This window comes from Sitophilus oryzae, unplaced genomic scaffold, assembly GCF_002938485.1.
Source record: "Sitophilus oryzae breed Bouriz unplaced genomic scaffold, Soryzae_2.0 scaffold_151_pilon_pilon, whole genome shotgun sequence".
Lineage (NCBI taxonomy): Eukaryota > Metazoa > Arthropoda > Insecta > Coleoptera > Curculionidae > Sitophilus > Sitophilus oryzae.
Genome location: NW_022146192.1, coordinates 189961 through 206984, shown reverse-complemented (window position 1 = coordinate 206984; position 17024 = coordinate 189961). Strand labels below are relative to the sequence as shown.

The 17024-nt window shown below is 33.2% G+C and overlaps 1 protein-coding gene across 1 annotated transcript; it reads right to left on the bottom strand.

Moving 5' to 3' along the window:
• Positions 1–7908: 7908 nt before the first annotated feature.
• Positions 7909–10813, bottom strand: LOC115878622. Its single transcript, XM_030895169.1, has 4 exons — positions 10256–10813; positions 9895–10143; positions 9486–9834; positions 7909–7925 (listed from the first exon to the last, which is right to left on the bottom strand). Exons 1-4 carry the CDS (start codon positions 10811–10813, stop codon positions 7909–7911), a joined length of 1173 nt encoding a protein of 390 aa, XP_030751029.1.
• Positions 10814–17024: the final 6211 nt, after the last annotated feature.

Below are 17024 nucleotides of genomic sequence, written 5' to 3'. Positions count from 1 at the left end.
TTAATAAAAATATTCGGCTGATGCAATGCCGGGTGTGAGATTTGAACCCTCTACCTTGAGATTGGTAGACGAGAGCCTGTAGCTCTACGCCACCGAGCACCTACTGTTCAATTTGCGAAGTTTGAGTCTTTCGTCGCATATTGTAATTCTCTCTCTTATCCATATTTAGCACATGGAAACTTTGTGTCAAAAACGTAAGTCCAATTATATTTCTTACATCATACGATTATTTTTTTCGTTTTGCATACGGATCACCTTCATTACGTATAAAAAATCGTACTTCCTTGTCTAATGTGCATGAATAGAAAAAGGCAAACATCATACTTATTGTATTACCCGCCGAAATCGAACAAATGAATATCGCCGACTGTCAACGTTGTCGTTAAATTTTAACGACTCCGATAGTTTCCCGTAAAATTTTGTGGAATTTTCGGTGTTTATTTAGTTATTTGTGATTTAATTTGTGTTTAAAATGCCGTCACGTTTTAGTGAAAAAGAACAACGGCTCATATTAAAAGTTATCGAGTATTTGAAACTCGAAAAAGATGGTGGAAAAAACCCTTTTACCTGTGTCGGCTGTTTACGATGTAATTGGACAACTACCGAGTTAATATTTTGTAACTAAATCGAAAATATTCACCTGTTTTATAGAGAGCATCAGAGGCTTTAGGAATTTCATGCTCGACTGAATACGTGAGATACGTGAAATACGTGAAAACCAATATGGCGCCGAAAATAATGACGAAAGTTTCAAACTTCGCAAATTGAACAGTACATACTTTATTACAATATAATTTATTCAATATTGGTAAAAATTGTATAATAGTGATATAGGATAAAAAATTGTAATATTATACTTGTAATATTTATATTTATTTATCATATATTCTTTTTCTGACATCTTTAAATACGGAAAGCTTTATACCGTATGATCGAAAAAAAATGGCGTCCAGTTGGCGGAAATGACGATCGATAACATTTCCCATATAAATTTACATATAAAATGACAGCGATCTTTATTTCATAGCCATCGTTGACGCCGTTTTTTTTCGATCATACGATATTTTTATACCATTGGATTTTGTTTATATAAAACTAATTGTGTGTCTTTAAATAAAAGCAAGATATTTAGTAATTAATTTTCTTAATTAATTAAAGTTTTCTGTATTTTGGCTATAAGAAAACGACTCAATAAAATAATACAATATACCTAATAATTGTTTATTACTAAGTAGTTTTTTTTGGAAATTTAAGTTACAAAAGTTGCATTAACTTTCTTAATTTATTTTGATTAAAAACTAGTTAACGGGTATCAAGCGCCTCGAAGTTTTCCAAACAGAAAAGATAACTTTAATGACTTAAAGTGAGTTTGCTCTCAGGTAGAATTCTTAAAGCGTGAAACTTCATCATGATTTTAATTCTAACTTATAATATACTTCTACAACTAGTAACGTTTAAAAATACAATTATTATTAAAGATGTATCGCTGTACTTATACTTATTTGTATAAAAAATTTAATAAGTAAAAAATTTAAATTTATATACAGGGTCCGGCAATAGTGCGTCGGGCATCTGTAGCTCCTAGAATAAACAACTTGAGAATTTTGTTTAAGTGCAAACCTGAAGTATGTACCAGGATGTATTTCAGGCAAATATTTTAACTTCTATAGGGTGGCTCAAAAAAGTGTGAGTGGACCTGGATTATATTTTTTAAATGGAACACCCTGTATATTATTGCATTTTTGGCTTCCTTTCCGATCACCTTACGTAACCCTAAAATATGAATAAATACTTTTGATAGTGTCAGAGATATTAAAAACTAAATCAAAAATATATTTTTTTCAGCCCTTCTTAAAAAAATTATTAAAAATACAAGAACTGTTCTGAAATCAAAACTATATTAGGTATTTACTTTAGATGGTCTGTACTTACTTTGCTATAAATATGAAAATCGTAAATTATACAGGATGTTCAAAATTCTACGCCAAACTTTCTAAAATATAAAATTATTTTTCTTCGTGTTTTTAAATGGAACACCCTGTATATTATTTTTTCAATAGACGGAGAATTAAAAAATGAACATTTTTGTAATTTAGAGTATTTCAAAATTTTTAACGGTTTCGCAGATATTTGCTGTTTTATAGTTCATATGGCATTTTCTACAATAAATTTTTATCAAAGCCACCCAATAATTTTTCTCTCGTATTTTACCATTAAAAGCGCCATATGAAATAATACTGCGTATATCTGCGAAACCGTTAAAAATTTTGAAATACTCTAAATACAAAAAAATGTTCATTTTTAAACTCTCCATCTAATAAAAAAATAATATACAGGGTGTTCCATTTAAAAAAATAAAGAAAAAATATTTTATATTTTAGAAAGTTTGGCGTAGAATATTGAACATCCTGTGTGATTTACGATTACCATATTTATAGGTAAAGTAAGAACAGACCATCTAAAGTAATTACCTAATATCGTTTTGATTTCAGAACAGTTCTTGTATTTTTAATAATTTTTTTAGGAAGGGCTGAAAAATATATATTTTTGATTTATTTTTTAATATCTCTGAAACTATCGAAATATATCTATTCATATCTTAGGGTTATGTAAAGTGATCTGAAAGGAAGCCAAAAATGCAATAATATACAGGGTGTTCCATTTAAAAAAATCATCCAGGTCCACTCACCCTTTTTTGAGCCACCCTATAGAAGTTAAAATGTTTTCCTGAATTACATCCTGGTACATACTTCAAGTTTGCACTAAAACAAAATGTTCAAGTTTTTTATTCTAGGAGTTACAGATGCCCGACGCACTATTGCCGGACCCTGTATAATTAAAAGGTATAATTAATTGTTTTGAACGATATCAAATACGACAATATTAATATTAAATGTGATTATAAATTTTAGCTTAGGCATTCTGAATGAAACAATTCTAGACAGACGAATTTTGAACAAAAATACTCATAGTACAAATGAATTTGTTGATGTTGTATGATAGGCCAGTCAGCGAGGATTTTAGGGTCCGAATTCTGAACACCTGCACCGATTGACGTGAAATTTTAACAGTGAATATTGATATATGTAAGAAACAAAAGTTACATAGTATCGATGAGTGTTTTCACCCTGGGGGTGAGTACCACCCCTTCTCGGGGGTGAATAATAAATCACTCATTTTAATTACAAAAATCAATAAAGGGATGAATTCTAAGCAAAAGATTTTCTATAACATCTTTTTAGAACATTAATATTTTCCTAGTTATTTAGGATTGAAAATGTTGATTTTTCATCTAAAAACCTTGCGTTTTATCGCAAAACTCATATAAAGCAAAAATGACTCTTTTGGAATAACTAAACGATCCATTTTTTTGTTGATTACCGTAGGTGTAATAATAACCGAGTTATCAATCTGTAAACGTGATTTTTTATTTTTCGAAAACTAAATTGCAACCTTTTACCGTAAAATAATGGTCAAAGAACACGTTTTTCGAAGAAAATAAACCGTTTTTAAAGTGCTTGAAAAGATCTGTTAAATGCTTTCTTAATAAAGTTCGTAGCTCAAAAACTCTCGGAGTTATGTTAAAAATAATATAGTCACCCCATTATTTCGAAAAAAAAATAACAACAAAATCCATGACTAAAATCATAAAAATAAAAACTAAGCGTTGTACTAACAATTGAATCTGCAAGTTCGAGTGGTTTAGAATGCCTAACTTTGGAAAAAAGTTGAAAATAATGAAAAAAATGTATCTTTTGTTTTTTAACAAAATTTAATTTTTCTGACATATCTCAAAAACTAAGCAAGATACGTAAAAATGCAACAGAGGAAAATTGAAGGTCTTTTTTTGCAATATTTATTCTCTCTTTCAATTTTTCTGTAGATCTCTTTATTTCGTAGGTATTACGTTTTTTTTAGTTTGACTTGCACGTAAGGACCACCTTCTTTGAGCCGTTAAAACCCAAAAATCTCGTTAAAATGAAGACTGAAAAAGAGTTCAAGACTGTTCAACTATAGAGGTTAATTTGTAGCTCGTGTAATTTCGTACAAATTGATAGTTTTATTTTTATAGATTTTGTTGTTATTTTTTTCCGAAAAAATGAGGTAACCATTTCATTTTTATCATAACTCCTCGAGTTTTTGAGCTACGAACTTGAAAAGACCTTAAAAAAAAGACATTTAAAAGTCTTTTCAAGCACAAAAACGGTCAATCATTTTCTTCGAAAAATGTGTTCTTTCGCCATTACTTTAAGGTAAAAGGTTGCAATTAGGGAATGCAATCCCGCACCAAAATCTCAATCCCGCAAACCCGCGGGATTAAAGCAATCAATCCCGCGGATCCGCAAAGTTGTGGGACTGTAAACAATAGTCATACATTTGGTCCTAAATGGTACAAAAGGCATTGTACATTTTGCATAGGCCCATAATATATTGATATAGCGTGTATCTTAAACTAGCTGTACAGAAATTTGGACCGATGTATACAGAGTATTCAAAAAATATAATTAATATTATTACTTATTTTATAAATAAAAATATTATTCTGATGTTGAAGTTTTTTTTTAACTTGTGTTAGTTATCTGCTTTTAGATACACTCTATTTGTATATTTTTTGACATATGCAGAATGTACAAAGCTTCTTGTACCATTACATATGACTAAAAATGCATATTTTTCGAAAAAAACGTCGTACTTTCCTTAAAACAAAAAAAAATTAAAAAACCGATCAAATTGTTTTTTCTAATTTCAATACAAATTAGTCGTACTTGGTGAAAATTTCGATTTTTTAAAAATTATTGTAAATTTGCGGTAAAAAAAAATCTTAATCAAATTTTCACACTCTTATAAATTCACTAAATATATTTTCGAAAACCACATAGCATCTTAATCACAATAGATGCATCTAAAACCTGGTCCAAACCGCATCCAAAAATCTTTTTTAGTTCAAGAGATATTCAACTTAAATAAATTTACCCTAAAATTTAGCTTGTCCCGATAATTTTGTCCGGCCACTGTCCGGCGGTTGATTTGACGAAATTGTCCATAAATACTAGTTAAACGCTTTTCTTCACTTCACATACGCCAGAAAGAAATCTAACAACTAACCTGTTTGTTTCACTTATTTTTAATGGCCAAGTAGTAAGGGGAATCCCCCGGGTTCCGAGCGTCGACGCGACGCATCGGCCCGGAACGAAGCGGTTTGATCTTGATTGAGATCGATTCGGTTACCCAGTAGTAATGTGTCGATCCCGCAGATCCCGCACGGTAAGTCCCGCAACTTTGATCCCGCGGAATCTCAGAGGGATCCCGCATTTGCGGGATTATCATTCCCTAGTTGCAATTTAGTTTTCGAAAAATAAAGAATCAAGTTTACAGATTGATGACTCGGCTATTACTACACCTACGGTATACGACAAAAAATGAATTGATTTGTTATTTCAAAAGCTTCATTTTGGCTTTATATGAGTTTTGTGATAAAACGCAATATTTTCGAGTTATTTATAAAAATTGCAGAAAAATATGCAGTTTTTAGATGAACATTTTCAATACTAAATAACTCGGAAAATATTAATTTTCTGAAAAAATGTTATAGAACAATTTTTGCTTAGAATTTATCCCTTTATTGATTTTTCTAACTAAAATGGGTGATTTATTTTTCACCCCCGAGAAAGGGTGGCACTCACCCCTAGGGTGAAAGAACATATCGCTACTATATAACTTTTGTTTCTTACATATATATCTATTCACTGTTAAAATTTCATGTCAATCGGTGCCGGTGTCAAGAATTCGGAGGTAATACCCTATTGTTATCCTCGCTTATTGGCCTATGAAGTTCTACTCTACTTACAATGGTTTTATTCTCTTTTTCATAGCTCGGAAACTATGATTGCTACAGATTATTTCTCTATAAACAAATGAGTGAAAATTACTAGAATAAATACAGTAGAAGCTCGATAGTCAGCTTTTCAAGAACTAGATGTATGAGTACTTGACTGAACTCGATATACAGGGTCTGGCAATAGTGCGTCGAGCATCTGTAGCTTCTAGAATAAAAAATTGGCGCCGGGAAGCACGTATAGCTGCCCATGCTAAAATATGTTAATAAACAGTTGGTAGGCAGTTCTTTTAGTTTCAAAGTAAAGGAATTTTTCCAATTTTTTTTATGTCAAAAACTGCGACTTTGACTGATTTTGATATTATTACAAATTTTGTTGCAAATATTATTCATAATCTTAAATTGAAAACCGCGTTTCGCTAGCTACTGTAATTTTGGAGTAACGATTTTTTAAAAATTTTAACCCCCTCCCATACCCCCTTACCAACCCCCACCCCCACCAAAAACTAATGGCCAGATTCTCGGGTGCCACAGTGTACCAAATTTGGTTACAATCGGTTTAGCGGTTTTTGAGTTATCGTGTTACAGACGGACAGACAGACACCTTGAAAATATTTTGTATTTAGGTCATTTATGACCCAAATAACTCATTTTGAATGAAATTAAAAAAACTTTTTTTTGCCGATCTTAATAGACTACCATACCTATTGGTATGGTCGTCGACTAAAAATAAGTTCGAAATTAAGAAAAAAGCAAAAAAGCATATTTTTTGCAAAGAAAATTGTTTTTCGATTACATTTGGCCTAAAACGGATTTATTGATAAACTGCTTACAAATTGGGACGTAAGCAAAAATGCTTAAAATCCGGTCTCTACACATGATATTAATTAATGCGTAAATTGTACACCTCTATTTATTTTAATGGTGCAAGGACACACTCGGCGATGCGACCCGAGACGCCACAAAAAATTAACGATTTGTACATTGTTATTGGTTAGAACCGTCCTTTTTTGTCACGTCTTGGGTCGCCTCGACGAGTGTGTACTTCCAGCATTAGAGAATCTACGAGATTCTAAAAAAAATATCTATCAGCCACGTACTGTTTTTCAATTCCAACTCTGATAATTTTAATGTTATTATATTTATATAATCCGTTATATGAGTATACTCTATTAGTATAATGTTGAAAATTTATTATTAGTACAATATAACAAACAAAACAAGTATTGCTTTAAAATTTAATTAAACCTGTTGAACATTAATTCACTCACATTAATTTTATATAGCAGGTGAAACAAAATTACTAATTTGTAATACGAGTTAATAACGTTACCCATATTCATTAAAATTAGTACCTAAATAAACCTACAACGCAAACTTCACAACTCCAGTTGCAATATTAATTTATTCGCTACCGTTAAATTCTTGTAAAAACTTATTATAGAAAATAATAAAATAATTTATGTAAAAAAATAAACCCCGACATGCAATTATTGGAAATCGACGTGCCCAAATGCGTTAATAGACATGTCAATCATTTGATCGATGTTTCTAACCACAAAATTTTTGGACATTTCCTAGTTTTTATTTCTATATTTATATTTATTTTATTTTTATTCTTTAGCATTTTCATTTATTTATATTATATATACAGTGGTGAGTCTTAAATAAGTGCAAATATTTCTAAGGATGGTATATTTCGACCCCAGGAACTATGAGGTTTTTTTCGCAAAAATAAATAATATTGAAACTCGTGTATTTTAGAAAACTTTAGAACTCCCTGTTCACCGCAAATTTTCCCACGGTATAATTTCTTAATCTCTGATATTACCACGGTTACTCCACTAAAAGGGATGCAAATGCAGAAAAAATGCAGGGGCTCTCAAAATTTTTAAAAAATAAACTCTTTTTTTTAAATCAAACTTGAATAACTCGGTTAATTTGGACTTATTTCAAAAACGTTAAAGAGAAAATTTGTTTCTTTTATCGAGATCTACCAACCGTAAAATATTTGCACTTATTTAAGACTCATCCTGTATAAGTAAAATCCAAAAGTCTAAATATACTAGAAATTACAAATTATGTCTCCCTACAAATGAAAAAAAATAATACTTACATTGCGCATTATCATAGAGCACTCAATAGAATTTAGGTCACCTTTATTCTTATTATTCATAGATTTTGTCAAAACTTTTGACACGATCCCCCATGCGATGGTATGGAAAGCTCTCAAAGAAAAATGTATTCCGGAAAAACTGGTTAATATAATCAAGGAACTCTACAGAAATACGGAATGCAATGTACTGCACAACGGTAGAACCAGCGACAATTTAGGGACAGGAGTAAAGCAGGGTTGCACATTATCGCCGCTTCTATTTAATATGTGCTCGACAGCGTTTTGACTAAAGCCACAGCAAATATTAGGGGAGTACAATGGACTCTGATATCGCATCTGACGGATCTTGATTATGCTGATGATATCTGTCTCACGACGCAATCCTTCAAAGACATGGAAGTGATGTTCAGACGCCGAAAAACAGAAGCAGACAAAGTAGGATTAAGCATAAACATCGACAAAACAAATCAATGGGCCTCAACACAAATAACAACACTTCATTTAATGTAGGAATAAAAAATGTCGAGAATGTAACAGAGTTTACTTACCTGGGAAGTATTGTAACAGCAAACGGTGGCGCAGACGCGGATATTGTCAGCAGGATCAGGAAGGCGCAGCGAGCCTTAGGCCTACTAAAATCAGTTTGGACCTCCCGTCAGCTCTCCATACAAACAAAATTAGGAATATTCAATTCCAACGTTATACCAGTTTTACTATATGGCTGCGAGACATGGAGAGTGACAAAAATATCTATTAACCGCCCACAGGTGTTTGTCAATCGCTGCTTGAGGAAAATACTACAAATCTTTTGGCCAGATATATATTAATCGGTTTAAAACGTTCTACGTCTTCCGATGCCATCTCTCCATGCCTGTCTGTCTCTCCATGCACCGTCTCCGAGAGATCTTTCCTCCATAAACGTGTCAATCCCTTCCTGCCAACTTCTTCTCGGTCTATCTGGTTTTCTTCTTCCTGTAGGTTTCCAGTTTATAATTTGCTTTGGGATTCTTATTTTTGCCATTCTTTGGACATGCCCGTACCATATGAGTTGACTGTTCTTTATGTCGTCCACTATCGTATGTTTAACTTCCATAATCTCTCTTATGCGTTCATTAGTTATTCGCTCGAGTCTGGATTTGCCTGCTGATCTTCTCCAAAAATCCATCTCTGTAGCTTCCAGCATTCGTTTTGTTGTTTCCTTAATTGGCCAGACTTCACAGCTGTACGTGGTTATACTCTTTATGATAGTATTGTATATTAGAGTTTTGTTTTTGTTGTTTATGCTTCTGTCCCACAGTATCCCATTCAATACCGTGATGGCATTCCTTCCAAGTTGGTTTCGTTCTTTAATTGCTGTATCCAACAGTCCATCATTTGTGATTTGCATACCCAAATATTTGTATTTTGTGCAGCACTTAATTTTCTTCCCTTCTTCTAGCATTAGATCTTGTTGTTCTCCTCCGATACACATATATTCTGTTTTGTTAGTATTGATCTCGAGTCCCCATTTCTGATATTCTTCTATAAGCTTACGTGTCATATAATTTATGTCATCGTAATCTTGTGCTATGATCACCTGATCGTCCGCGAAGCAAAGTGTGTAGAGCATGTTATCCCCTATCGGTACTCCCACAATTCTACATTTTTGCTTCCAACCTTTGAGGACTTGTTCGAGATATATCTTGAACAGTGTTGGTGAAATACAGCACCCTTGTTTCAGACCTTTGGTTCCATTAAATCCTGTTGTTAACTTTTTGCCGACTTTTATTCTAGTTTTTGTTTGTTTATATAATGATTTTACTGCTTTTATGAGCTCTACATTTATATTGGTTTTTTCCATAGCTTCCCAAAGTCTCACAAGGGGAACGCTGTTGTATGCCTTCTACAGGTCCACGAACACAAGATGTAGCTCTTGGTTTATATTGATCTTTTTACTTATTACATGAGTGACTGTAAATAAGTGGTCCACCGTCGATCTTCCGGCTCTAAATCCTGCTTGTTCTTCGGCTTCTATTTCTTGGTATTCGTTTTCGATCCTATTTCTCAAAATTTTTCCATATATTCTACTCACGGTGGCTGTTACTGATATTCCCCTGTAGTTTTCGCACTTAGTACGATCTCCCTTTTTGTATATAGTTGAGAGGTAAGTCTCATTCCATTCTTGTGGTACATCCGTTCCGTTTATGCAGTCCTGGAATATTTTCCTTAAGTGTTCGTACAGTTTTTTTCGGTCCTGATTTAATTAACTCTGCCGGTATATTTCCCGGTCCGGGTGCTTTACGATTTTTTAGTGAGGTACATGCCTTAATTACTTCGTCCATTGATATTCTAATCGGGGATCCCATTGTTCTTATATTTGTCGTCACGTCAGAGCAGTCCATAAATTCGACTCTATTTTCCGTCATAAGATTTTCCATGTATTCTTCCCATTTTTGTGGTGTAATCGGGGAGATGATTTCTTTGCCTTTTCTCTTTCTGACATTTTTTATAAATTTCCAACTTTCTTTGCTTCTTCTACCTCCTATATATGTGTTTAGTTGATTACACTCCTTTTCCCATATCAGATTTTTCTTCTGGCATATTCCTCTTCGTACTTTAGCTTGGGCTTTTTTATATATTAGTTTGTCTTCGATCTTCTTGGTGCTCAAGTATTTTGTATATTTGCGTCTTTTATCCTCTATAATATCCTGTATATCCGTGTCCCACCAGTAACGTTTCCTTTTCCTTTCATTATTGTCGATTGTACCCAGGACCCCAGAAGCTGCTTTGTGTATGCATTCCTTGATATAATAATAATGGTTTTCCAGAGTTTCGAAACGTTGTTGTTGTAATTTTTCCTCTAATCTTTTTCTGTATAACATTTGCACGCTGGGATCCTCGAGCGCTGTTAAGTTGTACCTTCTCTCTTCAATTTCTTTCGTTACATTTTATATTTCTTTATATTGGCCAGATACTATACGCAATACCGACCTGCTTCATCTTACAAACCAACAAGAAGTAGGTATTGAAATTCGCAAAAGAAAATGGGGTTGAATAGGTCACACCTTGCGTAAACCTGATGGTAATTTAACGAGATCAGCGTTGGAGGGGAATCCCCCAGGAAAAAGAAAGCAAGGACGACCTGCTCAAATATGGAGACGTTTCAACAAGTAGGGTGATACTGGATAATACTGGATACACAATATACAATACTGGATAAGCTTCAACAAGTAGGGTCAATATGGAAGGAAGCCAAAACAACTGCCAAAAATAGAACCCGATGGAGAGCTTTCACTGAAGCCCTTTGCTCCGCGTAGGAAATATAGGATCCTATTATACAGATGAAAATGATATACAGGGTGGTTCATTTTAATTATATTTTTTGCTAATTAGTAAAGAGGGAACCTTGCTGCTTTTACCTGCTTAAGCTACTTTTGTGAAACAAAGATATCTGAAACATAATTGTAATTGCAGCAATAAATGTGGCAATTTTATACACCTTTCTTATCTTAGTTGTCTGACAACACGCCATAAAGGTAAAGCGGATCCTTATAAAGCTAAATATATTTTTTAGCGGAACAATTTTTAATACGAAATTAATTTATCTCTGAATAGTACAACATCATAATTTTATTATATGCTTTTCAAACTACAATTCAAAAGTCACGGATAGTATTTATAACCTGACTATTGATGAGAAAATAACAAACGATATTTATAAAAAGATGATTGACAAATGAGATACGAAGAGTCTCTGAAATTGGAACATTTATAACATTTGTCTTGTATTATATTATAGAAACCATAAAACATCTACCTTTAGTACTTTTTCTTTAATAGTCATAAAGGGGAGTAAAAGACTAACCGTGCGAACAAACACTAGAGGCACCACCGATCATCAAATGCTATAAAAATTGCGAAAATTTAATCATCTAATTTTGACACGAGGGGCCTGTAACTTTTTTAATTTTAAGTTTTTGTAAATGTATAAATGTTTTCTTAGTATAAAGTTGCATTATATTAATTTAAATTACATTACATATGTACATATTTAAAATTAAAATATTATGACATATATTTCAGTTGCCGTCTAAAATGTCATCTTGATAACAAAAAGTTAGTTATTGTCAGATATTATTAATATATTATTAGTTAAAATATTAAAATTCACAAGTTATAATTATTAGTAATTAGATAATTCTAGTATACATATTTTATATTATTTCAGAAACAAAAATTTAGGTAACTTTGATATGCAGGTTCAAAACAAAAAGTGCTGTTATATCTATCAGTTTTCATTGTCAACCGCGAAGTTTCAGTGATTTTAGTGTTTTCGGATATTTTTATTTGTAAAAAAAATATTTCGTTTGGATTTCAAAACTAAAAGTGGCAATTTTATTGCAACGTAAGTAAGCGTTTGTCCAATTTGTATTTTACTCTTTTCATACCTACGACAAATATACATACCGGGTGGTGCATCGTCGTTGGAAACATAGGAAATCTCATGCAAATTTTGAACTGTTTAAATATTGGCTCCCCTATTGATTTTACAGCGAAGTCGTAAACACATTTTTTAAAGGTTTATGTATGGTAAATACACATGTCAAATTTGAACAATTTTGGACCAGCCGATTTTGAGTAATTTAAGAAATATTGAATCTATTTTTAAATTAAAACCGAACAGGTAACAATCAAACACCATTCAAAAACTGACATACCTTAGGTTTACAAACTATGAATTTGTCATTGTCAAAAGCAATTCAATTTTAATAAAATTTTAATATTCAGGAAAAATTAACCGAAATATGTCAGATACACTATCTAAGCTATTTCCCGCGTATTTTATCATGTTCAATTTTTCTTTATGTGTATAACAATAACTTATTACTAGTACTGAATATTTGAAAATGACGCTGACAACTTAAGGAATGTCGATTTTTGACTGGTGTTTAAAAATCGATTAAGTTTTTCTCAAATTACTCAAAATTGGTTTGTCCAAAATCTTTGGCCTTTAAAAGGTCTATTTACGACTTCGCTATCAAATCATTAGGGGAGCCAATATCTGGACAGTTCAAAACTTGCATGATATTTCCTATTTTGTGTCTAGCCCCAGCAAGGCAACTATTAAGCTTGACCAATCGTTACGTTGGCAAACCATCACGGCAGGAAGTAACGCCTGGCAGTTTTGCAAGAGCACCTGTGGGTCCGTGACTGAGACCATAGCTTCGTGAGCGAATGGTCCGTGGTTCAATTCTCAGGCCGGAAGAAAACTTTTTTATATTTTTTTTTGCTTATAGCGTGATCTGATTTCGTTGCTTTTTTTGGTTGGGTTTGGTTTGGTTTCGTTATTTGGAGGGTGTTAAGTCATTGGTTAGTTGGTTATTTGGTGGGGTTGGTTGGTTTTTACTAATTTATATTTGTTTTTCAGATATTCATTGATTTTCTTTATTTGTTTGTAATAAATGTCTATAGTACGCCACAGCACGTGATTGGTCAAGCTTAATAGTTGCCTTGCTGGGGCTAGACACAAGTTATTTTCTGTCTCCAACGGCGATGCACCACCCGGTATACTGAAATGTTATAATTCGTTTTATTTAAAAAATGTTTAAAAACAAGCCTGCAATTGACGTACCTAATTATTATGTAATATATTCGATTTAAATGTAATATATTACTTTACAATTAAAAAAATGTAAATGTAAAAAATGTAAAATAAGTGTTTTATTTTGCTGTGTAACACCAAAGGTTCCAACCCTCAACTGTAATGTAAAAAATGTATTAAAAATATATGTATATAAGCATTAATTGAAATGTTTAGTATGCGAACAAACACGAGAGGCGCTTTATTTACTTTGATTTGTTAACATGACAGATGAAGTTCTAAAGGGGGATGTTTTGTGATAGAAACTAATAACGATTATGCACGGTCCAATTCGGTTGGACGGTTCGGTCGAATTATCCAACTTAGATGAAAAGGGCGGTCTGTAGGGAGTATCGTGTTGTAGGTTGTATCGTGTGAAAGACTACGAGTATTGACGGCAATCATCCGAATTTAGTCAGTTGTTTTGATAGTACATAATGCATGTTGATGTTTATTCCAGCATAATCAAAATTGACTAAACTTTCGAAATCAGTTATGCAAAAAATATTTGTTTATTTAGTATTTGGAAGCCTTTCCAAACAAAATGTCAGTAAAATTTTTCTGCGAACGTACATAATTTTCAGTTTTTCAACTATTGAATAGCTGAAACCAGTTACAGTTATGAAAACAAGTTTCTGTGTTTCATTCTAGGCATTTTCTAAAGATAAACATCCAAAAATCTTCTAGCGGAAATGTACCATTTTATATTTATTGATAAAAATATTGTAATATAATATTTCAAGATTTACCTAAACCGGCACCCGGCCATCGGAATTCGTACATAAGCATTTTCGACAGGTTTTTTGATGTCGTCCAGGTAGGAGCTTTTTCTTTAAGTTAGGTTAATGTCTAGCTGTAGCTAGAGCTATTAAAGAAAATTGTTCTTAGAAAGATAATCAGGGAAACACAAAACTAACCCAAAACACCAAAGATCTGATAAAACAGCGTAGAGTTATGATAAACAAACACTCAGATGATTATGGAAAACTTAACAAGAAGATATCAAAAGAGATAAGGAAAGACATCAGAACCCACAATACCAACAAAATAACGCATATAACATCATAACATTGAGTCAAGGATTAAAAGTTTTCAAAAAAGAGGCAAGCATAGGGAGAGCACTAATTCATAAATTGCAAAACGCCGAAGGCCAGATAAAATCAAATAGAGCAGATATTCTGCGTGTTACGGAAATGTTCTACCAGCAGTTATATGACAACCCAGACCCTAGAAACTCGTATAGTACTATACCAACTGTGATGAATCAAGGCTCAGAAGAAATCCCAGATATTACTTTAGATGATCGGCGGCATTAAACTTTATGAAACACAATAGGTCTCCCGGTGACGACAATATAGCTATTGAAGCCATTAAAGAAGGAGGAGAAAATATTCTCAAGGCCTTGGAAATATGATTCAACAAATGTCTTGTCGAAGGAAGAACGCCATCAGAACGGGATAATGCCAATATAATCGTATTACATAAAAAAAAGGGAACAAAACAAACTTTACCAACTATCGGCCTATTAGTTTACTGAGCCACACGTACAAATTATTAACAAAAATCCTCACAAATCGTCTTTCCCTAAAACTAGAACAATATCAACCAAAAGAACAGGCTGAATTTAGATCGAACTTCGGTACAAATGACCATCTGTTGGTGGTGAAGTCCCTAATAGAAAAATGTGTTGAGTATAATAAACCCTTCATTTTAATATTTGTCGACTACGAAAAGGCATTCGACTCTATCGATCCACACAAATTATTCAAGGCCCTAGCCGAATGTCGTATAGACACCTGTTATACTAACCTTTTAAAATATATATATGCGACCATGCAACAGCATCTGTATCGCTACATGAAAACACAAATAATTTCGTATTAAAAGAGGAGTACGGCAAGGCGATACCATTTCCCCCAAATTGTTCATAGCACTATTAGAATATATGTTCAAAAGACTAAACTGGGAGGAAATGAGCATTAATGTTAACGGGGAAATGCTCAATAACCTGCGTTTTGCTGATGACTTGGTGCTGATTACAGACGAAGCGAAATACACGAAGCAGAAAATATTCTAGAAACACTTAAACGGGCGTCAGATCAAACTGGACTACGCATAAATTATTCAAAAGCAAAACTAATGACCAATCTTATCAGTGGAAATGACTCGGTGTACGGAGCAAATATAGAACAAGTATATTCATATAAATATCTGGAGCATGAAATAACAATTGGTCGCGATAACCTACCACACGACTACCACTAACTAACCAGACACTCGAGATACAAAGAAGAATAAAACTAACATGGGCAGCATTCGGCAAACTAAGATATATGTTAAAATAAGATATACCAATGAGCTTAAAGAGGAAGGTGTTCCATCGGTACGTTATGCCAGTACTTACATATGGCGCAGAGATACTTACACTGACGAAAAAGTCCATAGAAAAAATCCGTGTCGCCCAACGAACTATGGAAAGAGCAATGCTTGGTGTATCTCTAAGAGACAAGATACCCAATACAGTTATAAAACAGCGTACACGAATAACAGATATCTGCTTAAAAACTCAAATGGAATTGGGCTGGGCATATTGCCAGAAATAGATGGGCCAAGCTAATACTAGAATGGCGGCCAAGACAGGATACTCTCAGAAACAGAGGCAGACCTCCGACAAGATGGTCAGATGACTTAAAGAGATTTAGGGGAACTGGATCCAAGTGGCACAGGACCGAGAAGAGTTAAAAGATTTGGGGAAGGCATACGTCCAGCAGTGGACACTTCAGGCTGGTTGATGATGATGATGAATCGCTGTAAGCGCAGCTGGTGAAAAAAGCAATCAAAAGCGTGCTTTGATTGCTTTTTAATATCACCGTCATCGACAAATTAATTTAATTCTCCATCGGCATTGGTGTAGAAATATTATGTCACCGGATGGGGAGGGTATATTTTTGTAGCTGTTACAGTGAAAGTCGGAAATTCAGTGATTGTTAACATTCATTAGGAAATGCTGGACCGTGGGAAATGCTGACATTAGGAATAATTGGACCGATGAATGTCGTATTTTAGAGAAATTTGTCGACTTTTACTAATTATTTCTAACATTCTTGCGTGTTTATGTTTAGAAGAACGGTTAGAATGTAACACAAACTGTTATTTTTATGTTTCTAATTTCAGTCCATCTAAAATTAACACTATTTTATCTCAAGATAAAGATTACATATTTCCGCAAGGATCTTTTGAGTGTTTAGTTTAGAAAAATATATAGAATGTAAAGCAGAAACACATGTTCATGTACCTGATATCAGTTATTCTAAAATCGGAAAAAAGATAATTAAGCTTTTCCGCATAGAATTTTTATGATTCTATGTTTGGGCTTCTACCGGACGCGTCTCAAAAGTGGCTCACCCCTATAACTTCTCTATTTTTTCAGGTAGAATAACGAGATTTGGTAT

What these genes read in the sequence shown, in the direction of transcription:
- LOC115878622 (XM_030895169.1), bottom strand. Translation starts at nt 10,813, where the DNA reads ATGTTATACAGAAAAAGATTAGAGGAAAAATTACAACAACAACGTTTC. An exon ending in CAATGGACGAAGTAATTAAG is followed by an intron (nt 10,144 to 10,255) that starts GCATGTACCTCA and finishes AAAATATTCCAG; the next exon opens with GACTGCATAAACGGAACGGA. An exon ending in ACTTATTTACAGTCACTCAT is followed by an intron (nt 9,835 to 9,894) that starts GTAATAAGTAAA and finishes GTGGACCTGTAG; the next exon opens with AAGGCATACAACAGCGTTCC.